This window comes from Podarcis raffonei, chromosome 7 (genome assembly GCF_027172205.1).
Source record: "Podarcis raffonei isolate rPodRaf1 chromosome 7, rPodRaf1.pri, whole genome shotgun sequence".
Lineage (NCBI taxonomy): Eukaryota > Metazoa > Chordata > Lepidosauria > Squamata > Lacertidae > Podarcis > Podarcis raffonei.
Window position 1 is genome coordinate 87,466,544 of NC_070608.1, and position 27,019 is coordinate 87,493,562.

The window sequence follows — 27,019 nt, forward strand, 5'->3', positions numbered from 1 at the left end:
CAATGCAGGGGTGGAACAGACTTCTGGGTGAACAGAGCTTCTCTTTCACTCCTGTCCCCTCCAGCGCCCCACCACCACACACCCTCAAAATCAGTTCTGGAGAGTTGGAGGACCCTCCAGAATTCAAGGGTTCATAGGAGGGAGGAGAGGAAATGTAGGTCCTGTTCCACCAACAGAACTATGTGTGTGGAGCATTAGACCATAGCTTTCGTTTTCTCTGAAAGCTTTTTTAATTAGGAAAAAAGCCTGCTTTGTTATCAGATATATTGATAAACAATATTTTATTAATGGCAGGATTTTTATCCATTTTTCTTTGATGTAATAAATAATGCTTTATGGCTGACTTAAGAGAACACCTGCCATGATTATTTCAATGATATTTCTGAAGAGAGAGACAGACAGAGAGAGAAAATCTATGTTGCACTGGAGGCATGACAAGCATGGCCTGGCAGAAAATTTGATTCTTAATTTCAGACAATAATAATGCAGAATTGAACCATTTACCAGCTACAGACAACTTGCTTAAACCAATCATCATCAACCATTTGAGATCCAGCATCCACCTTTAATTGTACCACACAGAACATTACCCACTTATTATTTTTAATTACCTATTTAATTAATCATTATTAGAATGTTGACATAATACTTTTCCATTTTGTGAGCTACTTGTGTTAATTTAAAATAAACAGACTTTCAACAACGCAATTATCAAGGAACAATGGTTGAAAAGGCACCACACAGATAAAATACTCTCTGCTAAGGTACATCTCCAGCTGTCTTGTGCTGCAGTTATTTATTTTTATCTCCTGCTATGGGCTTTCCCTGTACCAGAAATCTTATGATATGCCCTTTTCCTGAAAGTGGAATATCAATATTTACAAACTGAGAGAGTGACAAGACTCCACAGAATTTCATTCAACAACCTTCCCTGCATCCAGTTTCCATCGCCATCTCAGACCTAAAAGATTCACCCTCTTTTATTCTGATATCTTTTTTTAAAAAACAGTGTGTAATTCTCAAACTATGAGCTTACCTTCCTAAAGGCAGGTGAACCAAGAACAGCTAACCATCACCACCAAAAATGCCAGTCCAATTGTAGCACCTGTCCAGACCTCCTCATTAACTCTCTAAAGACTGCACAAGAACAGTTGCATCCTGGCTTCCCTAAACCCTCAAACTACCAAGCACTCACAAAGTAAATGAAAAACAACATGGTGCATTTCACAATCACACAGGCAATTCACTTCTTGTCTGAGAAATATAATTCAGATCTCATCATGGATTGTGCAGCACAAATAATTGTTTATGCAGAGTAACTATTATTTCACCAAAAAGGCAATAATGCAAATATTAAAATTCTGAAAAAAATATTAGATTCACACCATATTTCTACCAAAGTGTACAAGGCAAAACACAGCATTCACTTAGGTAGCTTTTAGAAAAAGGATTAGACAAGTTCAAAAGAGATAGATCTATCAAAACTATTAAGCTTGATATCTAAATGAGGACTCCATGTTAAAGAGCAGTATATCTCTGTGATAGGCACAAATAATAGGTCAGTAGGTCTCCTTTGTGCCCTGCCTGTAAGCTTCCAAGATTTAGTTGCTTAGCTGCTGCTAGAAACATAATATTGACCTATATGAACCTAAGGTCTGATGCAAGCAGGCAATTTCAATTAAACTGTCTTGGTCATTCTGGCGGACCACCTTTACCAGCAGAGGGACAATAGAAGTGCAACTCATGATTCTCCTGAACCTTCAGAAATTTTTTAACAACTGGCCATGTTATCCTTCTGGAATACCTCTCCTGGATGAGATTGGGACACAAGAAAACACACTGATACTTTTAATTATGTGTGAACTCATTCTCTACAGTAAGTCTCCAGCTGGATATTTGTTTTGTATGTAGATGCTGACTTAGTAAAACAATATAGAAAAATTAAAGAAGGAAAGCCATCTCCTGTGACTTACCTGTCCAGATGAGGTTGGAGCCATTTCCTTCCCATTCCCAAGCTCTCCATTCTCCATAAAGGCAGGGATGTTGGGGGTAAAAACCATGAGGTCATTCTTGGCACCAGGCTCCCCAGTTGCAGCGGCCAGGATATGGCTGTGGCGATTTGAATAGGACCAGCTGCCCACTTCGCTGGCACAAACCAATGTGGCTGTGCCAGGGCCATACATCATGGGCTCCTTGGGTTGACACTGGCATCGCAGAGCCATATACACAATGATTGCCAGCAGAAACAATGTGGAAACTGAGCAGATGGCAATGATCAGGTAGACATTTTTGTTCTCTTCAAGCGGCTTTGAGCTCCCTCCTGCTCTAGAATGGTAGCCATCTGTGTGGATGGCCTGAGCACTGACCACCAGTGACACACTCAGGGTGGCTGTGGTTGACAGCATTGGCTTGCCATTATCCTTCACCAGTACCAGCAGATTCTGGCTGCCAGCATCACCCTCCATCTCATTCAAAACACGGGTGGTGCTGATCTCCCCACTATATAGGCCCACCCGCCAAGGACCGCTAGTTGACTCATGCAGCTCATAGTGAAGCCATGCATTGTAGCCTGAGTCAGCATCCAGGGCACGGATCTTGCCTACCATCTGTCCAGCAACCAAAGGGATCACCAGCAAGATGGGAGTGTTCTCTGGCCCAGATACTGTTGGGGCGTTATCGTTTTCATCCACCACAAAGACCTGCACCATCACATTGCTGTGCAAGGAGGGCAATCCGGCGTCCTTTGCACTCACTTTGAACTCCAGCAGCTTCAGTTCCTCATAATCCAAGGGCTGCAAAGCATAGACATTCCCACTTTCTGAGTGTACCGAGATGTAGCTTGACAGTGGCCAGAGGTTCTCATCTATCCAGTAGGTGACCAGAGCATTCTCAGCTATATCTGGATCTGAGGCAGACACCGTAAAGATGTGGGCACCAGGTGGGTTGTTCTCTTTCACAAAAACTGTGTAGGAAGTCTGAGTAAAAGCAGGTGCATTGTCGTTCACATCACCAATGGGCACAACCAGGGTGCTGCTGGCTGACAAGGATGGATCCCCTTGGTCTCTTGCTGTTACAACTAGTTTGTATTCTGCAACCTGTTCTCGATCCAGAGGTTCATTTAGCACCAGTGAGTAGTAATTCTTGAAAGTGGATACCAGCTTGAAGGGGAGCCCAGGAGGCCACAGAGAGCAGTTTACTTGTCCATTGGTGCCAGCGTCCTTGTCTGAGGCACTGATTAGGGCCACCACTGACTCCAGTGGGGAGTCCTCTGACACAGGTACTGATAGCGATGTCACTGATACTTCCGGGATGTTGTCATTTACGTCCATTATTTCTATGATGACATTGCAGTGCCCTGAGAGAGGAGGGGTTCCTTTGTCTTTTGCCTCAATTTCAATATCATACAGATTGATATCTTCGTAATCCACTTTTCCTTTTACCCTAATCTCACCTGTAACTGAATCTATACTGAATGTCTTTTTTACATTGGGAGAAACATGCTTACTGAAATAGTAGGCGATTTCCTTGTTACTTCCTTCATCTAAGTCTGTTGCATTGAGATGAATAACCAATGTTCCATCTGCCACATTTTCTAACAGTTTCACCTTATAAACAGATTGATTAAATACAGGTGCATTGTCATTTGCATCAATCACAGTGATCTCAAGATGAACTGTGCTTGTGAGTTCTGGTTGACCCCCATCAGTAGCTGTTAGCACTAAACGATGCACAGGGATTTTTTCTCTGTCCACAGGTTTCTTTAACACAAGCACTAATGATTTACTGTGCCTGTCGTTGATTTTCTCTTCAACAACAAAATATTCTGTGGAGTTGAGCTTGTACTTCAGTTGAGCATTAGCACCAACATCTGCATCTGAGGCTCCCTCTAGAGGGAAATGAGCACCTGGCAGTGTTAACTCTGCGACACTCAAAATCTCCTCGCCCTCCGAGAAAACAGGAGCATTGTCATTTATATCCCTGATCTCCACTTCCACATGAAAAACCCGCAGGGGCTTATCCAGGATCACCTCCAAGTGAATGGTGCACACAGGGTTCTTGCTGCAAAGCTCCTCCCTGTCTATCCGGGAACTAACAAACAAGATCCCATTTTGCACATTTACCTCTAAATAATCCTTGTGGTCTTTGGAAACCATCCGGAACATCCGAGGCACGAGCTCCTCCACCTCCAGCCCCAGATCCTGAGTGATGCGGCCCACAAAGGTGCCATGCTGGGATTCCTCAGGCACAGAATAATGGAGCTGGCCGCTCCCCATCATCCAGGCTTTGTGGAACACAATCAGCTGCAGCAGCTTCATTGTCACCTGGAAATCTCTTTGCAGAAAAGGCATAGCAAATGCAAGTACTGATGATCTGTTATAAATTACCTGGCTATAACTGAGCAAATGTTGACTGACCTGGATAGAAAGGAGTCAATGCCGGTCCTTTTACATTGAGGATCGAAGGTTTTCCAATGTAGGAAGAGGCAGATTTTTTATCTAGTCAGAGGGAGGAGCGTGTCCTTTCAGAAATGGTCTTGTTAGTCAATGGCTCCCCCTTGTGTTGAAATGTTTTTGGTTGCACAGTATTTCTTCTGACTAGTAGAATAAATGTATTCTTCTGCTACATAATGTTTAGTTTATTTTTAAAAATAGAAATTTTGGAACTCCAGGTAAACTAGGCTTCTTAAAATAAGAACAGAAAGATCTTCCACTAAGAATAGGAATTTTAAAATATATAATGGCTTAGTCCTTCAGAAGAGTAACTATTACCCATACAGCTCTTTGGACCGTTTCTATTTTACAGTGCTGGACCTACTCAGAGTAGACCCATTTAAAGTAATGGACATCGCTAGCTTAGGTATAGGAGGCACTGTTTTATAGTGGTTCCATTGCTACCTAAAGAGACTGTGCTTCAGCTCAACAGTAGAGTTACTTTGATTTTCAGGAGCAAGGTCAAGCTTTTTAAACAAGTTTGCCTTGCTTTTAAACCTTTGGGGTCCTCTGATACTGTGCTATTAAGCCTTTGAAGCCAGCTCTTTCTCTTAATTTGGATTATCCATGCATGTTTTGTTGTTATTTTTTTAAAAGTTCCCCCAACTGAAAAGATTTGGATTTAAAATCTTAAATTTCAGTTTAGAAGTCATAGAGGAAAAAGCAGGGAAGGGAAACTGTTCCTTGGGAGACAACTCTAGTCAAGAGACACTATAGTTTAGGGAGAAAGTATTCTTACTTCATGTCACCTGTCACAAGCAAGCAATTTGGAACAACACAAAGCATTTTGACTTGAAACTCGGGTTCCTTTTAATAATTGTGACTTGGTTTGATGGCTACAGCAAGGAACTTGGCTATACTTCCTGTGACCATTGGGTTGGAATCTGCCATTAAACCTGAAACATGGAATTCACCTTAGTTCCCCAAGTGTAGAGAAAGTACCTGAAGATAAACTGTGATATTTATTCTGTGAACTGCACTGAGATCTGATGATGAAGGGTAGTATATAAAAACAAACAAAACACAAACAAACAAACCCTATGAACATTACAATGTAACAGAACATTGGCTACTATTTCATCTGAGCTGCTTTCACAAGGGCTATGCTTTCACTCTGCTATGTGGCGCTGTAAACAATGTTGATATAAATAATCTTAGAAAGAAATCACTATAAAGAAATAAAAGCAACGAATCTTCCTACTACTAAGATAATTTGATCTAAGCGCTATGCAGATTTCAAACTGTGAACGATGACTATGGATTGAAGAGAACAAGATTGTAGTGTCATTGTGGCAAGCCACACCACTGATCACCAAGCACTCCGTGTTATATCTGCACATGCTCTACAAAACTGTACATGCAGTCTGTGTGCAACTGGCAACTTTTTTGGCAGGGAGCAAACAAGCCTACGTGTCTATACTTTGCACAAGTGCAAGGTCTTCCCTTTATGTGAGTTGTCTATATATAGTTGAATGTCTTAATAGCCTCGAGTTGTCTGCCCAGAAGCAGGGATATTTCTTGAAAGCTTCATTTGAAATGGATTCCATAAACTGTCCAGGCAATCTAACAAAATGAGATTAAATTTTGTTTCACGTATGACAAACATAAGCAGTTTCTTCTTTCTCATTTATATATGATTTCCTTCAAGACTTTTCATACTCCTGCTTGTTGTCCTCTAGAACATTCCAAATTTGGTGCAATCCTTATCCAATTCTGATACAAAGAACTGAAGCCCAGCCTCCCATTAATCAAGGCACTGCTTTTGACTCGGACTTGTGTTTTTATGCTGTATATATATATACAGCATATATATATATATATATATATATACACACACACACATATATACACTTTTATTCTTGTTGAATTTTAAATGTTTTAATTGCTTGCTATGACCTGCCCTGAGAACTTTGTTATATAGGATAGTCAATAAATAATGGTAAGTAAATAAAGAAATAAAATAATGAAGTAGATTGAATATTGGGTTTGTGGTTTACTGTGAAGCATTTCCACTTTTGTCATCATTGCTACAATCCTATGCATTCTTACTTAGAAGTAAGCTACTAATTTCTGGAACTAATGCATTGGCAATAAATGTTGTAAAGAAGGCATCATATCGAGAATTCTGGTGCTCTTGGATGGAACTATCTTGGCCCATTCCACTCTGGGTTCAGGCTTGATTTTGGGACAGAATCAGTCATGGTTGCCCTAACAGATGACCTCCTTTGGGAAAAGGACAAAGAAATAGGAGTCTGTAGATTCTCCTGGATCTCTCCATGGCTTTTGATACCATGGACCATAGTGTCCTCCTAGACCACCTCCATGTTTTGAGGACTGAATGCACTGTTTAATAGTGATGCCACTTCTACTTGTGGGGTCAGTTCCAGAATCATATTGAGTGACTGTGCCTCAGCCCCGTGGCAGTTGATCTGTGGAATCCCACAGGACACAATTTCTCCCCCAATGCTATTTAAAAGCTATATGAAACCACTGGGGATAGTCATTAGGAGATTTGGAGCCAGTATGCTGATGAGACACAACTCTGTGACAGCTGAAGTTGTGTGTGTCCTAAACAGATCCATGGATGCATTTATGGATTGAATGAAGACTAATAAACTGTGACTGAATCCTGGCAAGATGGAGATCCTACGGAGTGGTGGTTTCCAGGTCTGAGAATTGGGTTGCGTACCACCTATGTATGGGATTTTACTCCCCCAGAGGCAGCAAGTACATAGTTAGAGGTGTTCTAGATCCACCACTATAACTGGAGGCCCAGTTGGCCTCAGATCATCCATTAACAACTTAGCTGGTATAGCTTTGCTACAGTGGCCCATACATCTAATATCATTATTAGATAACTGTATTGTACTACACGTGGGGCTACTCTTGTGCCTGATTTGGAAAGCACAGCTATTTCAAAATGAAGCTGCTTGGGTGCTTTGTGGAACACCTAACTTAAAAAATATTTCACCAATGCTGAAATATCTCAGCTAGCTGCCTATTAACTCCTGAGCCAAGTTCAAGGTTTTTCTGCTGACATTTACCGCTCTAAATAACTTTGAACAAAGTTGCCTGTCAGGCCACCTCCCCAAGTACAGCCCAAGTCAATCTAAGATCTCCTGATCAGTGAATAGTCACTTGGTGACAATGCAGAAGATGGCTGTGGTGTTTGCCTCCTAGATGGGTCATAAGGAAAGGGTTAAAATGAGTGTGATGTGATTGGCCAGAGAGAAACTGATAGGAGGAGTTAGAGTGAGAGTGGGTGTTGTGTGAAAGTCAGTTGAGAGTTGGGAGTTGAAGAAGAAAGAGGGAGAATAAGTCTGCGGGTTGGTGGAGTTGTGTGGTGAGAGAGTGAGAGGAATTGTTAGGTGGAGTCAGATAGATAGTTGGAATAAGCAGTTTGAAGTTGTTAGGAACGCATAGGACAGTTAAGGAATTAAGATTAAGAAACTGCCAAGGAAAATTAACTGAAACCATAAGCTTGTTCATGCCTATAAATAAACTTGATTATTTGTTAGTGTTAACAACTGTCTGGACTCCATGATTACCCATGAGAAATGGGTTGGTGGCAGTGAAGAAAGCAATCACAGTGGTGGCACAGGGTCAATAGACCATCAAACATCTGGGGACCCTGTGTGATCGCTACAATGGCCCTCTCTGTGATAGCACCCACCCTCTGATCAGCATCTCTCAGGTGGAGGAAGTGATTACTTTTAAATTCCTCCTTTTAAATTTGTCCAATATTTCCTGGGCTCTGACTCAATTTTTTAAAAAAGTTATTTTGCACACTGCTCAGTTTTAGGTGACATATACAGTTGTGTTGTGTTTTTATTTCATTTTTAACCAGCTTTTAGGAATATTTTATTGAATGCTACTGCATTTTTACTAAGTTTATGTTAGTCATTTAGTAACTTTTATTATTTTAAGTGTATACTTATTCAATAAACAAATAAAAATATTTCTCAGGAAGAAAACACCAGTAAAATTGAATTGAAGAGGGGGGAATACGCGTTTCTCATAAACTATCCATTTGCAATTCAATGTGGATGCTTACAAAATTAAGTTCAACAAAGAAAATTTCAAATTCAATATTGAATAACTAGGATATATTCTTATTCAATGTTATGGAGACTGAACAATGGCTGAGAGAAAGAAGAAACCAAGTCAGATACTAACCGTTGCACAGAGCAGGTCCTGCTGCTTCCCATTATCAGCAGAAGTAGGAATGTTGGGGCTGAAGACCATGAGGTCGCTCTTGGCTCCAGCCTCCCCGCTCACACCTGCCAGGATGTGGCTGTGGCGATTTGAATATGACCAGCTGCCCACTTCACTGGCGCATACCAGTGTGGCTGTACCAGGACCATACACCATGGCCTCCTTCGCCTGGCAACGGCATCGCAAGGCCACGTAAAAGATTACTGCTAGGAGGAACAAGCTGGACACTGAGCAGATGGCAATGATCAGGTAGACATTGACATTGTCCACCAAAGACTTTGGGCTTTCACCTGTCCTGGAAAGGCGGGTATCCGTTTTGATGGCCTGCACACTGGTTACCAGTGACACACTCAATGTGGCTGTGGTTGAGAGTTGAGGCTTCCCGTGATCTTTCACCAAAACCAGCAGGCTCTGACTTCTGCTGACTTCTGCCTCATCTACAGCACGTATGGTACTGATCTCTCCACTATACAGGCCCACACGCCATGGTCCACTTGTCACCTCATGAAGTTCATATCGCAGCCATGCATTGTATCCTGAGTCAGCATCCAGAGCATGGATCTTGCCCACTGTGTGCCCAGACCCCATAGGAAGCACTAGGAGAATGGGGTTCTCTTCTGTTGTCCCTGACACTGCAGGTGCGTTGTCATTCTCATCGACCACAAAAACCTGAATAGTCACATTGCCACACAGAGAGGGCAGCCCAGCATCCTTGGCCCTCACTTGGAACTCCAGCAGCTTCAGTTCCTCATAGTCCAAGGGCTGCAAGGCATAGACCTTCCCACTCTCCGAGTGCACCGAGATGTAGCTTGTCAGTGGCCAAAGCTTCTCATCAATCCAGTAGCTGATCAGGCTGTTCTCAGCCACATCTGGGTCTGAAGCAGACACTGTGAAGATGTGAGCACCTGGTGGGTTGTTCTCCTTCACAAAGACCGTGTAGGAGGGTTGTGCAAAAGTGGGTGCATTGTCATTTATGTCACTAATTGGAACTAATAAGCTACCACTAGCTGACAGTGGTGGAACACCTTGGTCCTGGGCCATCACCATCAACTTATACTCAGCTACCTGCTCTCGATCCAGGAGTTCAGACACTACTAATGAGTAGTAGTTCTTGAACGTGGACGCCAGTTTGAAGGGAAGCCCAGGAGGCCACAGCGAGCAGCTTACTTGGCCATTGGCCCCAGAGTCCCTGTCTGAGACACTGATTAAGGCTACCACTGTCCCCAGTGGGGAGTCCTCTGGCACTGGCACAGAGAGGGATGAGACTGACACCTCTGGGGCATTATCATTCACATCCAGCACCTCAATTATCACTTGACAATGTCCAGACAAAGGAAGGTTGCCTTTATTTTCTGCCACAATCTGAAGATCATATACACTAATTTCTTCAAAATCAATTCTTCCATTTACCATTATTTCCCCGGTATTGGAATTTATGGTAAAAATCTTTTGGAAATTTAGTGGCACATGGTTAGTAAAAGAATAGGAGATCTCCTTATTAATTCCTTCATCTAAATCAGTGGCATTCAGCTTAATAACCAATGTTCCAGTAGCTGCATTTTCCAATAATGTTACCTTGTAAACTGATTGGTTAAATACAGGAGGGTTGTCATTTGCATCTAGCACATTAATCACCAGCTGGACTGTGCCTGTGAGCTCTGGTTTGCCTCCATCAGTGGCTGTGAGTGAAAGACGGTGCACAGGAGCCTCTTCCCTGTCCAATGGCTTCTTTAAAACAATTGCTAAGGGTTTATTGTGCTGGTCACCTGTTTTCTGTTCTACAATGAAATAGTCATTGGGCCTGAGCTTGTAGGTTAGCAGGGCATTAGTGCCAATATCTGCATCAGAAGCCCCCTCTAAAGGGAATCTGGTGCCAGGTGCCGTTATAAATTCTGCTATGCTCAGAATTTGTTCACTTGCAGAGAAAATGGGAGCATTGTCATTTATGTCCCTGATCTCCACCTCTATATGGAAAACCCTCAGAGGTTTGTCCACAATCACCTCCAGGTGAACGGCACATTCAAGATTCTTAGCACACAGCTCCTCCCTGTCTATCCGGGAATTCACAAACAAGATCCCATTCTGCACATTTACCTCAAAATAGTCCTCCTGTCCTTTGGACATCATCCGGAACATCCGAGGCACCAGCTCCTCCACCTCCAGCCCCAGATCCTGGGCAATGCGGCCCACAAAGGTGCCATGCTGGGATTCCTCCGGCACAGAATAATGGAGCTGGCCGCTCCCCAACATCCAGGCTGCGTGGAGGAGAAGCAGCTGCAGGAGCTGCTTTGCCACCGAATCATTCTGCCAGGCAACCATTGCAAGCATAGCCACAAATACCAGCAGGGTTGTCTTCTTCTTTCCTTCCTTCCTTTCTTTTTATAAATCCTTTTCTCTAATGTAGTGTAGAGCAGAGTCCAAGGAGCCCATCTGAATTGGTATTTGTGAAGTCATTTGAATAGACGCCGGTGCTCTTGCATTCTGTGCTTGATAGCCCCATTGTGAATCTGACAGGCAGGGTTTTCAGTCACTCTGAGGGAGGAGCTCTGAATGTTCTTTCTTCTTAAATATTTCCTTAGGCAACAGTGACCTCTAGCGAATGATTGTAGAAATGGAGAAGCAGGTGACTAAACTTTATGAAACGTTTTGTGATAAGCGCCTGTTCTTCAGAGATTTTATGCACTTCTACTTTCAACTGAAGTTATTAAAGTCCATTCATACTTCTAATGTGGTGGTTCACATTATAACATTACTGTTGCACACTCAGTTATCATAACAGCTTGTATCTGAATGGGTGGACTGACTCCTCCAAGAAGGGTTGACACCAAGTGATAAGAAAGTTCTGCCAGTTGTGTTAGATCCACGAAGGCTCATTCACCAGTTGATATTGAAGTGATGCTACACTTGATTATGCTCTTATACTTTTATTTTTATTGGGGGGAAAGTGTCATGTATTTTTCAAGATCAAAGTGCCTGTTATATGTAATAGCATGTAGCCCTCTCTTATCATACTTTTCAGCAACCTCTAGCATGCAACTCCATGCTTAATAGCCTGTAACTCTCAAGAGTTGAGAGGAGTAGACACTGAATGAGTTATATAGGGACACAACAATGCACACTAGACATTGCACAGCAATGTGATGGGCCTTGCAGGTGATGCTGGAATATTGAGCAGAGAAATGGGAGGGGAAGCAGTCGCTTAAGCCTCACACAACATTTGCTCATGTTTGCATGAAAATTCTAGTTCAGCCAATAAAAAGGTGGGATAGTGCTTCTAGTTCTAGCAAGTTCTTTTAAAATCAACAGCAGATTGCAATCGTAACCATACATAAGAGTCCATAGGGCTTGAGATTGCACCATAAAGACTTACCTGGCATCAATCACCATTTAACACAGTTGGGCTCATTTCTGAGTGAGTATGCATAGGATCAGGTGGCATATTTGAGAATTTCCACCTAAGTCCTAACTAAACAATTTGCCATTTTTAAAAAAGTTAAGAACCGTCATTTAGGGCTTTTGTTAGTTTCACAAATATAATAGCTCCCCTAATACTAGAACTCTGATGGTGGAACTGCATTATATGATACTAACACGGGGTTGACAAACCCACCCCTGCCTTCACTGTCAGGGTCTACCCACCAAGTTCAATGGGGCTTACTGCCAGTATATCGGTACAGGACTGCAGCCTTAGACACACCTAAGTGGCACTGAAATCAATGGGAACAGTTAGTGATGAAACCCAATAGGTTTCATTTACTGTCCTGGCAAACGTGCTCCAAGATACTTTTAACCAAGTTGCATTTTCATCTTCCTGGACATTGTTCTTGCTTCACTTGTCTCGATGACTGACCTACCTCACAAGAAGTTAAACCTGCTACAGTCATCAAAAAGTAATTAAAAGACCCTCTGTAAAGGATCAGAAGCACTATTTCTCTTGTATTGCAATTTTAATTTAAGAATTACAAAGAGGAGAAACAGATGAGACATAAAGTGAAAGCATTCTGCACTTTCTTATGCTTTGGGTAATTCAATTGATCTTCTTTCCACCCAAAGGTAAATTTTGATTAAATATAAAAGAGGTAAACAGTAAAATTGCAAGACTCAGAATTTGACTTAGCAGGAACTGAAAATATTTTAAATTATTACTATAAATATAGAAACATGCAAAACAATATTAAGAACTCATAACACTAGAAGGTATTTAAATATTATTTTACATATTAGTTACTTTTCATACATTCAATATACTCATAAACAATTAGGAATTCCCTACAATTAGTTGTAGGAAAAGTGAACAATACTGAAAAAGCTGTGGTTGATATGGAAAAGGGAATTTCAGCCATTAGTATGAAAATAGAAAAAATGGAAACAACAAAGACAGAATTTAAACTATTGTGAGAAGTGAAAGCAAAAGACAGAAAATATAGAAATTTTAGAAGAACATCTATCAAATTACATACAGCTTGATAGATTATGTACAATTGGTACTGAAGTTGTTTCAGAGGAGAAAGTAAAATCAAGACTGGCCATAGCAATTTAAGAAAAGCAACTTATGCTAAAGTCATCTTGGTCAATTTAATTATTCATCCTAATACTTTGAAGGAAAAGGAATTTAAGTTTCTTACAGTGATACCTCGGGTTACAGACACTTTAGGATACAGATGCTTCTGGTTACAGACTCCGCTAACCCATAAATAGTACCTTGGGCTAAGAACTTTGCTTCAGGATAAGAACAGAAATTGTGCTCCGGTGGCGCAGCAGCAGCGGGAGGCCCCATTAGCTAAAGTGGTACCTCAGGTTAAGAACGGTTTCAGGTTAAGAACGGACCTCCAGAACGAATTAAGTTCTTAACCCGAGGTACCACTGTACATCAATGGCCTGTTCGGGTCAATTTAGTCCAGGGGTCCGGCACACTTCTCTTGCGCAGCTCTGGTCTTCCCCCCCGGGACCTTTGACTCAGCAGAGCGTAAAACACAGCGGAAGTAGAAGCTTGAAACGTTCTTCGTGCGAATGCAATAACTCAGGCTGACACTTAGCAGTCTCCTTATCTTAAAGTCTTTATTCCTTAGCAAAACACAACAGCTATAAATCTCCTGCCTGGAGACAGAGCGGACATCTCGCTTGCTCTCTCCTTAGAGCAAACACGCACACTGAAAGAACACAGAGAAAACCACACCCCTTCCGTGTTCTAAACCCGCCCTCAGAATGTGAGGCGTCATCACTCAGAACTCTTAACCCTGTAAGTTCTGAGCCTCTCCTAACACCCCCTCTCGAATCACATTCTGAGAGGACCTCTGAGTGTTCAACACCTTCCCCATTGCCTTCCGCCCCTTCCTGGCATCGTTGTTAGGCATCTGTTGAACCTCACGAACCTCAGGTTCGCACTGTGCGAAACCAACCCACGCATTTGTGACCTGAAACCTCTCAGGTGGAATTCCCTTTGTAGCCCGCGATGACCGCCTGGGCACAAACTGGGGTTCTTCTCTTGACCCACTGGGGCCAGCATTTGCGTCTTCCTCATCAGAAGACTCCCCCTCTGACTTGACACGTCTGTGAGCTTTCTCCATTATGCGCACAGGAGATGAGGGCTCACTCTTGGACACTCCTTTCACAACCTGTGGTGACGCCCTACTCTGTTCAGGGACCTGGTCTCCACCAGCAGGTTCAGGCTCTGGCTCTCTTTCCTCCTCAGCGTCAGACAGACAATCTGAGACAGTGTCAGAGCGCACTTTGCGCCTTGCCCAACCATCCTGCTCAAAGAACTCAGCCTGCTTACTGACCAGAAGCTTGGTCTGATCACCTTCTGGGTACGCAAATCTCCACCCCTTGGTCGCGGGTTCATACCCACAGAAGATCATTTCCTGGTACTTTGGACCACCCTCTTGCTGCAACCACTTTGGTACAGGCACCATGGCCCTGCAACCAAACGAACGGAAGAAATGCACCTGTGGCTTCTGTCCGTTGAGCAAGAAATATGGGGTGTCACCTACCACTGCATTGTAGCACCTGTTCATCGAGAAATTGGCCGTTTTTACCGCCTCCCCCCAAAAACTGTGGGGCAAACCAGAGTCATCCAGTAGAATCTCTGATGCTTGAACCAGAGCTTTACTCCTAAGCTCTGCCACGCCACTCTTCTGAGGAGAAGTCACCTTGTGACGTATCCCCCTCTGGCGAAAGAAACCCTTTAGAGCAGACCCAGTGACCTCAGAACCACGGTCAAACTGGAAACCTTGCACCTTGGTGGAGAACCTCTGTTCCACCTCTGCAACCCAATCTTTGATCAGTTGCGCTGCTACCTCCTTAGCTTTCAGCGTGAAAGCCCATGCGTTCCTAGTATAATCATCTGTCAGCACCATCAGCCACTTGGCCTTGCCCAGACTTGGCTGTGGCATACCAAAAAGGTCTGCATGCACAAGCTCAAAAGGCTTTGTGGTTACCCTCTCCACTCTGGGATCATTAAACCCCTTGTTTCTGGCTTTTCTGCAAGCCTTGCAATTCAAAGGTTTACCACATTCTTTTACCTTGCAACCTTTGGTGCACTCTGATAACATCTGGACGTCCTCACAGGACCCATGTGACATTCTCTTGTGCCACACGCAAGCACACGACACATGAGTGTGATCAGTGGCTTTCCCAGTATTCCCCTCACCCTCCAGTGGTGTTTCCAAAACAAAGAGGTTGTTTTGATCCTTTCCAACACTTACGAGCTCCTTCCCATCTCTGGAAATTGTACAAACATCTTTTTCAAAACTCACAGAATATCCCTCCTGTAAAAGACAAGGTACAGACAGCAGGCAATGTTTTATCTCAGGGAGAACATAAACCTTCAATTCAGCCTGTAAGAAAGAGACAAACATGTTAGAAACATGGGTTACACGTCCCTGTGAACCTGTAGCAAATCTAACTGTTTTCTCAGTTGAAACAGCCTTGCAGTTCCACATTTGTCCATCAGGTGGCGCTGTGACCAAATGGGCATTCGCAGCCGAGTCAACAACCCAACGTAGGACTCTCCCCCCTCTGGAGTTGTCCTTCTTTGTTGCCTTAGCAACTGCCTTCCTGCTGCCCCCGACCTTGGAGCTATCGCTGCAGGTGTTGTTGCTGTCCAAAACTGCCATCGACGCAGACAGTTGATAAACGCTCTCCTCCCCTTCCGGCCGACCCTGGGACTTTCCACGCTGGCCTCTTCTCCCGGGCTGGTTCCCATGGGAAATGACCTTGGGCGCATCCTGCCTTGGCTCCTTTGCTCTCTGTGGGCAGCTGCGACACAAGTGGTCCGGGGAGTTACAAACAAAGCAGCGGCGAACGGAAAAAGCCTGAACAGAGCACTCCGCTGGTCTGGCCCCCCTGCTGCTGGAGGAGCCGCCCGAGCCAGCCTTGCCCTCTCTGATACGCCGTTCTTCTTCATCCCCCAGACGGCCGGTCACATATTCCAGCGTCAGCTGTTGCGGATCCATTGACTCCAGAGTTAGACACAAATTGTCATAACTCTTGTCCAGAGAGCTGAGCAAGATATAAACTTTCAGCTCCTCTGAGAAGTTCACCTGCAGCAATCTCAGCTGGTTGAACACAGAAAGCATCTCAGTTACATGCTTCCTGATGCTGACCCCAGGACGCAGCTTCATCTCAAACAAGCGCCTGGTGGTGTGTATCTTTGCCCCAGCTGTTGTTCTGTGGTGCACTCTCTCCAGCGCACGGTAGGCCTCTACAGCAGTCTCAAGCCCCTCAACCAATGGCAGTTGCGAACCCTCCAGGCTGAGCACTATAGCTCCCAGGGCCTTCTGGTTCCTTCTGCGCGAGGCATGGGGTTCTGCGACTTCCGCTGCCGTTGCTCCGGCTCCTGGCTGGGGCAATGGGGCCTGTTGCACCGCCTCCCACAGACCCTTGGCTTGTAGCCAGGCCTTAAGCTTCCTACTCCACTCTTCCCAGTTCTTGCCGTCCAGCCTCTCAAAAGGGACGGAGTACGATTCATGGCTGTCTGCCATCTCTCCCCCGGGGCCCGGCCTACTCATGAGTACCTCCCGGTCCGGCAGATCTCAGCTCCTCCCAGCGAACTCCTGGCTGGCACCAACTACGCCTTAGCTGGCCTTTGGCTGCTTCTCAGCCTCTTTGCCTGCAGTTTCCCTTCACAGCGTCTCATCGGCTGGCTCCTGGCTGCAGTCCTCTCACACGCACGAACGTTGCTTATCTTTATTGCTGACCTCCATAACCTGTTCGGGTCAATTTAGTCCAGGGGTCCGGCACACTTCTCTTGCGCAGCTCTGGTCTTCCCCCCCGGGACCTTTGACTCAGCAGAGCGTAAAACACAGCGGAAGTAGAAGCTTGAAACGTTCTTCGTGCGAATGCAATAACTCAGGCTGACACTTAGCAGTCTCCTTATCTTAAAGTCTTTATTCCTTAGCAAAACACAACAGCTATAAATCTCCTGCCTGGAGACAGAGCGGACATCTCGCTTGCTCTCTCCTTAGAGCAAACACGCACACTGAAAGAACACAGAGAAAACCACACCCCTTCCGTGTTCTAAACCCGCCCTCAGAATGTGAGGCGTCATCACTCAGAACTCTTAACCCTGTAAGTTCTGAGCCTCTCCTAACATGGCCCGCTCTCTCGCTTGCTCGCTCTGTCCCCTTTTAAGTTAATTTTTTTGTTTGTTTGTTTTCAAAAGAGGCTAAGATTAAGACAGGGAAGGAAGCTTTAGAGCTGAAAGCATATATAGAGGAAATTTCCATGCCAGATAATGTTAGATAACGGCCAGAGAAATGAATACAACAAAATCAGAATAAAAAATTAATTTAAGAATAAAGAAAACCAGAGAAGACAAATAAATAATACTGGGGAAAGAGCTGAGCAAGATTCTCTGAAAGAAGCAAAGGAACAAGCTATCTCAGTTCAGTAAACTCTAATAAATCTGAAGAAGATAAAATAATTAGTGAGAATAAGGTTCACCTTTTTCTCCTTGTTAGTGTGTTGTTTTAATTGTTAAATGACCATAAAGCAAATTCAGTAAGAACTCCCTCATTGCTTGTAAAGGTACTGAACTCTTCGTTGAAATGTTGGAAATTTACAATAAAATTGTGTTCAGAAAAAGCAGGTTTTATGTTTCTGCAATAAATGCAGATAAAAGCAGGAGAAATATCTGAATGAAATTAAATTAGGACAAGTCTTCACTGCTTCAGAAGTAGTGGTATTAGTTAAAAATGGGTTAATCAAGAAATATTGAGAGATGATGGGGAAAGAACATGTTAGTATTTATATATGGTCCACATAACTCACAAGGGATAGTCAATTTTAAAAATAGATTCAATTAGATAGATTTTATAATGGATACATAATTATGGCAGGTAACTTGAATTAGTGAAGCATTAATGATTTTAAAGACATTTAAATATACCAAAAATATCTAATGATATCCAGAGAAAACTAGAGGCTCCCTTTTCTTTATCATAGGTAAGACTGATGATAATTAATATTTAAACGACAAACCTCCCAGCCCAGGTGGGTTTACTGGATGGATGTTATAAAACCTCTTGAAGACCTAGAACAACCACTCTTGTGGTTCAATAAATCAATACGGTAAAAGAAATTGCCAGACTCGTGGGATGTGGCAAAATCACCATGATATCTAAACCTAATGAATACCTAGCAAACCAGGAATCTTATAGATCTATTTCATTGTTAAACCAAGGTGTGAAAATCTAGTTCTGTAATATTGCAGAAAAAGTAATATCCATCATTGTGAAGTACATAGATATTGACTGGATTCTTGAGAGACAGAAAATGATAAACTAATATGAAAATAACCTTTTCATTATTAATATGATAATAAGATAAAAAACTAACATCTGTACTGTTATTTTTAGATGCCAAAAAGGCTTTTGATAGAGTGGAGTGGAAATATCTGATAGAGGTTATGAACTATTTCAAACTGGGTTTAAATTTCGGGTCCTAGATCCAACTTTTATATCCGACACCAACAGCACAGGTACAGATGACTGGCTGTCTCTTAGATCTTTTTTCACTGTGCAGAATAAATAGGCAAGGATGCCCATTTTTACCTCTATTTTTTGTTTTAGCTATCAAACAATTAGAGCAATTACATTAAATGTGAGCAATTATTAAGTTAGAGCAATTATAGCAATTAGAGAAGAATTTGAAATGTATTAAATGTGATAGGGGGTTATTCATACAAAAAAAATCTTGCTCATAATGGATGGCATCTTTTAAACATTAGCGCATCCTTAATATTTCCTATAGACATCTAAAAAGATATGAGATAGATATGGGAGAAATATCAATATATAAACTCTAGAAAATCTGAATAGATAGGCCTAGCTTCAGATAAAGAGTTGAAAAAAAGAATGAACAGGAACTGTGTATATAACTTGGTAATCTAAATGATTCTTCATAATTTGTCACAATTAATTAGAATCAATTATGAAAAATTGCACCAGGAGATGGAATCAGCATTAAGATCTTGGATCCAGTTTCCTGGATGGGTTGTATTGCAATTGCTAAAATATCTATTTTCTATTCATTTATTTATTTTTGAGTATTCCATTACAAGTCCCATATTTTGCAAATATGGCATTAATTCATTTGGGGTTGCATGGCAGGGATCCACTTGTTGCAGTAAAACAAACTGAACTGGGGAGTATGGGAGTTCCAAATATACAAAACTTCTTATGCTGCAAAGCTAACATCTATCATGGAGTGGTATCTGATCACACTACCAGAAAACTATTTTAAAGAGTCAATCAAAGACAATGCTATGGTTCCAGAAGAATTGGGAAAAGTTTGCTAGTAAAGTACCATGTGTTCACAGTGCTCTAATAAGTTGGTATAAATTAAGTAAGAAAATCTTCTCAGCTTTATCATCCCACACATTATTTCATAACATATTTCTATCACATACACAAAGGATGATAGGGGATTTGACATTATGGTATCAAACAGAAGAGGATAGTGTTAAGAACAACATATCCAGGCAAGAAATTAAATGATACACAAAAGTTATTAAAATTATGGGGGGTCTTCAGCCACAATTATATTAGCATTTTCTAATAAAAGAAGCATTTCTATGTTTACTAAGAAAACATTGTGTCTCAAGGGAGGAAACTGAATTTGAAATTCTAACTACTGTAATATCAAACTATGAACTGCTAATATGCATTCCATAATTACGAAACTTTAGAATAAAACTGGAACGTTCATAAGGAAATGGGTCAGAGACTTAAAAGAGTTAACCTTGGATTTGGGTAGATATTTCTCTTTCAATTATATCTATGGATTTAAGGAAAACTTTTACAAGATCCAATATCAATGGTATTTAACTCAGTGTAGACTCATTAAGACAGAGCTTTCCAAACTTTTCGGGTTGGTGGCACACTTTTTAGACATGCATCATTCCACGACACAGTAATTCAGTTTTACTAGCAAACCAGAAGTTAAACTAACCCCTTTCCAGCCCCGGGAGGAGAGCAGGGAGTGTTCACATGACACACCTACACACTGCAGCCAACACACTAGCGTGTTGTGACACACAGTTTGAAAAGTTCTGCACTAAGATATACCCAACCACATAAGATGAATGTTGGAGATGTAGCAATCATCTTGCAGACTGTTTACATACATTTTGCTCAGTAATTCAGAATTACTACTGATTACTCAAAAATTCGCCTCAGAAATAACTGGATATTTCTTACCAAATGATTTCTAAATATGGTTATTGAATTATTTGGAGGGTATTGTACCAGAAGCAGATTCTGAAACAATAATAAAATTACTGATAGCTGTAAGGTTAGTTATTGCTAAAGTTTGGAAGAAGAACACAGTACTACCAATTCTAGACAAGTCTGAAATAATTTGGAACATTGTTGCATTATTTTTAAAAAACTGTATTATAGGAGAGAGGGAAATGAGCAAATATACAGAGTTATAGAACAATGTCAATTTTTATTATATTTGGAAATATAAATATGAAGATAATATATACTCTTATAATTTATTTGCATCATTATAGTATGATAGTACTTATGTCATGTGTATATTCTTTGCTTTCTTTATTTTTATATAATTTAGTGGTAGTTGTTTATGTTATATACTTAATTGTACTTATAAGTCTTATATGCTCTTTTAGATACAATAAAATTAAAAAAGTACTACTATTCAAAAGCAGATTCCCTCATTAAAAGTTCTGTAGATGGACAGACAGATATATTAATCCACTCTACTCACTCAAAATCCTTTTCAACATCTGCAAGCATATAGCTACTTTTTTACAATCCTTGTCATTCAGTACTGGTTCAGTAGAGATTAGCTTGCCTGCAAGAAAGTCAGTCTGCTTACAGTGTGTGTGACTTCCTATCACAGTAGCCCTTTTTGGGTGATTAGGCTGATCTTTTCATTGCTACTTCCATATTTTTGGCACTTTATTAAAGGATTGCTGTTTGCTCCATTATCTGAGATACACTGCGAAGGATTCACCTAACCAACCCCATCAGTGAAAGCCCTGTGCAAGGCTTTCTACTTGTACAGTTTCCCTTCCTCCCCCCCCCCTCCAAAAATTCACTTATGAGGGGTAGGAGAACGCCCAGAACAGCGAGCCAGTGGGAGTAGAGAGCTATTGATTAATTTGGTACACTGGAATGCTTGTGAGAATGATTGGAAGAGTGCAACATTGAATTCCACCCACTATATTTTGTTTTTCCTGCCTATCTGTACAGATTAATAACAATATCCAACTAAGTCTTGCTCAGAAGAAACCCATTGAAATATCTTGTTAGTTGTGATTTTGATGGATCTATTCTGAGAATGATTTAGTTAGATACTGTACTATCCTAAATGTACAGTATTCTTATTTTACATTTTCACTCAATTTTTCTGCCTATGTGGCTCCAAATGTGGCTTCCAATTAAAACATACACAAACATAGTATTATTCTAAGGATATGTTGTGGTGTGTTTTAGAATAGTCTTTGAGACTCTGGCAGTTGGTGACATATCCTGGTTCCAGGCGCTTTATGCAGAGGGAGGGGTCAGAAGGAACTACAAGGCTGGCTGATGGTTAAGCTCCCAAGCTACAGAAACAGCACATCCAATGATCTGCAGATCTGAAGCATTTACAAGGGGCTGCTGAACTTGTGACTTCAGTGCCTGGTTCTCCTAGCACCACATAGACAACTGGTTTCTGAACAGCAACATGCTAAATGGATGCCTAGAAGAAGCCCTATGTTTATTTTCATAATATAAATTTGCTTTAGAGCATACACAATACAAAATATTTTTTCTATGTTTGTTGAATAAAATAATGCAAGACATTACAGCAATTTTTCATCACTGCTAATCTCAGGCTAGTTGCATTGCCATCTAATCTTTGCATAAACTGGCATCCCATAATATATATATTTATAGATATTTATAATAAATACATCAGACATGAGTAACTGAAGTTCTGTTTATAGGTTTGCATACATAATTGTCCATCCACAAAGGAGTCCTTTCATTTGTGGAAGTGTTATTGACGTACTGGATCTGTCCTAATGGGAAAAGGGAGGCCATTTTCACTTATATGGCCTCTGCTCTACAGGTCCCTGTGAATTCTAAGACCCTCCAGAACAGAGTGGACGGTGGTGCAAATTCCTGTAGGAAAAAGTGTGAATTGGCAAAAATTGCCTCTGCTATTCCATTAGGGGAGGTCTCTAATGGATCAGAAGCCTTCCCATTTGCAGAAGGACATTGAATGCAATATTCTCCGCCCCAAAGCGCAAAAAAAGAGTTCCTCAGCTCATCATTGCACAGATATTAGGACTGAGTGCCTTTTTTTCTTTTTTTCTTTTCCCTTCTTTTTTTCTTTTCCCTATAAAGGATCTCCTTTACAGGACAAGCTACAGCATGGGTGTCAAACACAAGGCCCGCGGGCCGAATCCGGCCCGCCAGACCTCATCATGTGGCCCGTGTAGCCGCCGGCTGCCAGCCTTCACCTTTTATTCTCACTTTTTTTTTTGACACAAGAAAGCCGCCTCTTCAGCGCATGCGCGGCAGCCTACAAGCCAGAGAACGTCTGCCCTCTAGCAGCACCGGCCGTTCTACACAGGAAACCTCCACTTTACATGCATTCAAGAAACCTCCACTTGTTTTTATATTGAGCGCATATTGAGTCCTATAGATACAACCGGCCCTTTGAGGGTGACCAAACTGCTGATGCGGCCCCCGATGAATTTGCGTTTGACACCCCTGAGCTACAGTGTGTTAAGTGTGTTATTTCAGGATCCAACCACCCCTTTATCAAATAAGAACAGTAGAACCTGCACCCATATTTCCACAATACTCTCAGTGGAGGTGCACCAGAGATCATGAGTATAACTAAACTTAGCACTTTTAAAATGTAAAGACAAACACTGCTGTACCTACCTTAAAACTGGAAGTTAATAAGGATAACTTTTAAGAAAGAAGTGGAGAGAGATATAAGGCCAGTGCTCTTTTTTTCTGCGGGGGACACAGGGGTATGCATACCCCCAAACATTTTGTGAATCTAAGTTTGGCCTCATTGAGGAGCAATATTTCGATATGAGTAGGAAAATGAGAGTACCCCTAAACTTTTTTTATAAAAAAGGGGGGAAGCACTGAAGGGCCTTTTAAATTGCATAATCTATGTTGCAGCATTCCTTGACTCTGGAGTTTTGTAACAAAGACAGATTTTATTTTACTTACTGGACTTTGGCCTTGATTGGATGGTTTGTCTCTGGCTTTCTGTGGTATTTTTATTTCAGAGATTAACCTTATTTAAATTCTATCCTGCCCTTCATCCAAAGTTCATAGAGCAGTTTACAATAAAAAAAGGTTACATTTTTATGATGTACATTTTAGGGTTAACTTTGATAGAAGCCTTTTTAACTTTCTTAGAAACTTTGGGCAGATTTTTTTTATTTTTTTAACATAAAGCCCCAAAATGTTTGACAGCTGTGCTTTCCATAATAGCACGTTTCGCTTCAGTGTTTTCACACCAAGAAGGTATAACAAAGAGAGAACAACTGCAAAGATTTTAAAGATTCCATATAACTCACCTCATCTGATGAATTTCCATTTCCTGCATCCCCATTCACTGCAAATACAGGAACATTTGGAGTGAAAACCATGAGGTCACTTTTGGCACCAGCCTCCCCGCTCACACCTGCCAGGATGTGGCTGTGACGATTTGAATAAGACCAGCTGCCCACTTCACTGGCACATACCAGCGTGGCTGTGCCAGGACCATACACCATGGCCTCCTTGGCCTGGCAACGGCATCGCAGGGAGATGTATACTATGATCACCAGCAGGAACAAGCTGGACACAGAGCAGATGGCAATGATCAGGTAGACATTGACATTTTCCACCTGGGGCTTTGGGCTCCCTCCCATCCTGACAAGGTGGGCATCAGCCTGAATTGCCTGGGTGCTTGCCACAAGTGACACACTCAGGGTGGCTGTAGCTGACAGCACTGGCTTGCCGTGGTCCTTCACCAACACTAAAATATTCTGGCTGCCACCACTGCCTGCTGCTTCATCCAGGGCGCGTGTGGTGCTAATCTCACCACTGTAAAGCCCCACCCGCCAGGGGCCATTATTGGCTTCATGCAGCTCATAGCGCAACCATGCATTGTAACCTGAGTCAGCATCCAGGGCATGGATCTTGCCCACTGCATGTCCAGCTTTTATTGGGACGACCAACATGATGGGGGACTCTGCTGCCCTAGATACTTCAGGTGCATTGTCATTCTCGTCCACCACGAAAACCTGAATAGTCACATTGCCACACAGGGAGGGCAGCCCAGCATCCTTGGCCTTCACTTGGAACTCCAGCAGCTTCAGCTCCTCATAGTCCAAGGGTTGCAAGGCATAGACCTTCCCACTCTCTGAATGAACTGAGATGTAGCTTGTCAGTGGCCAAAGCTTCTCATCGATCCAGTAGCTGATCAGGCTGTTCTCAGCCACATCTGGGTCTGAAGCAGACACTGTGAAGATGTGAGCACCTGGCGGGTTGTTCTCCTTCACAAAGACCGTGTAAGAGGGCTGAGCAAAAGCAGGTGCATTGTCATTCACATCACCAATGGGCACCACCAAGGTGCTGCTAGCTGACAGTGATGGAATCCCTTCATCATGAGCCATCACCACCAGCACATACTCAGCCATCTGCTCCCGATCCAGTGTTTCTTCCAACATCAGTGAGTAGTAATTCTTGAAGGTGGATACCAACTTGAAGGGAATCCCAGAAGGCCACAAGGAGCAGCTCACTTGCCCATTGGGTCCAGAGTCTCTGTCTGAGATACTAATCAAGGCCACCATAGTACCTTGTGGGGAGTCCTCAGGCACAGGCACTGACAGGGATTTCAGTGAAAGCTGAGGGATGTTGTCATTCATGTCTAGAATCTCTATTACTACTTGACAGTGTCCAGCCAAAGGAGGATTGCCTTTATCTTCTGCTACAACTTGAATTTCCCACAAATTAATGTCTTCGTAATCTATTGGTCCTATAACCTTGATTTCACCAGTGCTTTCACTTATTTGGAAGGTATGTTTAACTTTGAGAGGTACTAGGCTGCTAAAGGAATAAGTAACATCCTTAGAAATACCTTCATCCAAGTCTGTGGCATTGAGTGTTATTATGTGTGTTCCATTAACTGGATTCTCTGGTACTCTGACTTTGTAAACAGATTGGTTGAATAATGGAGCATTATCATTTACATCCAATACATTTATCACAAGCTGGACTGTTCCTGTGAGCTCTGGCTTACCACCATCTGTGGCTGTCAGTAATAAATGGTGCACAGATATGTCTTCTCTGTCTAATGGTTTCTTTAATTCTAGCCCAGCAGATTTAGTGTGGGCTTCATTTGTTACTACATTCAGCTTGAAATAATCATTTGGATTGATCTTGTAAGTTAACAGAGCATTGCTGCCAATATCTGCATCAGAAGCACTCTCCAGTGGGAAAGGAGAATATGGCAATCTTGATTCTGCAATAATCAATGTTTGCTCTGTGACAGAGAAAATGGGGGCATTGTCATTTATGTCTGCAATCTCCACTTCCACATGGAAGACTTTCAGGGGTTTATCCACAATCACCTCCAGGTGGATGGAGCACAAAGGGCTCTTGGCACACAGCTCCTCCCTGTCTATCCGGGAATTCACAAACAAAATCCCATTCTGCAAATTTACCTTGAAATAGTCCTCGTGGCCTTGAGATTCCATCCGGAACAGCCGAGGCACCAGTTCACTCACCTCCAGCCCCAGATCCTGGGCGATGCGGCCCACAAAGGTGCCATGCTGGGATTCCTCCGGCACAGAATAATGGAGCTGGCCGCTCCCCATTTCCCAGGCTGTGTGGAGAAGAACCAGCTGCAGCAGCCTCCTCCTCACCCAGAATTCTATCCGCATAATAACCATGGAGATTTGAGATTAGGATGCTTCCAAGATGTTTGTTTCAAATGCAGCTGATCCAGGTGATCTAGGGAACACCAGGGAGTAGCATCACTGATAGAAATCTCTCTGGATCATGTAATCGTATCCAGTTGTCTCCTGTCTTTTTTTCTTCAAATGCCTTTTTAAAGGAAGAGAGCTGTATGTAGAGGTTTCCAATAGGATTGTTTAGGCAATTGCGACCCCGTGTGACTGACTATGTTCAGTGCAGACAATACTGTGTTCCTTCATTTTGTCTGCTGTTTGAATGTCTGGCATGGATTACTGTTACGGGAATAAGTTCATATATTTGTCACACTTCATGCAAATGGAAGTCTGCAAGAGTCTGCAAGAGTTTGTTCTGCCTTCATAGAGATTACATAGTGTGGATTTTCCTCTTCATTTTCAATGTTTTATAAAAAGTTCTTCATTATATAAATTTCTTAACATAATGTGTTAGTAATAGTTTCCTGGGGTGATGGTTCACATACACACAAATTTATCCATTCATTTTCTTAATGATGTATTCTGATTAGTCAGTCTTTTGAAAGAGGGAGTGAAATCTTTCCGAGAAATGAGTTGCTTCTGACAAGTGTGTGTTTGTGGTTATTATTTCCTTTGATAATGGAGACTGCTCTCCAAAACCAGTTTACACTAACGCTTACATTATATTACAAAAGCATTTAAACCACCAATATAGTGTAATAGTTAGTATCTTAATTGTTAGCATGTCCAGCTAGGACTTAGACAACCTGGGTTCAAATCTGTGCTCAGTCATGAAGCTCTTACTGTGGATCTTACTAAGGATCAAGAGTGTCAGAACATGTAAGCCACCCCAAGCATCTTGGAGGAAAATAAATATATAATCAATAAATAAATGCAC

At 42.2% G+C, this 27,019-nt stretch overlaps 2 protein-coding genes across 3 annotated transcripts in view; both read right to left on the minus strand.

The window, feature by feature from the left end:
• LOC128418039 (protocadherin alpha-C2-like) overlaps positions 1-27,019 on the minus strand; it is a 183,167-nt gene that overhangs the window by 120,286 nt on the left and 35,862 nt on the right. The gene's annotated exons all lie outside the window — the stretch shown is intronic.
• On the minus strand, positions 8,655-11,445 carry LOC128418042 (protocadherin alpha-5-like). The gene has a single exon (XM_053397428.1). The coding sequence runs from the start codon at positions 11,031-11,033 to the stop codon at positions 8,655-8,657; it is 2,379 nt and encodes a 792-aa protein (XP_053253403.1). The 5' UTR covers positions 11,034-11,445.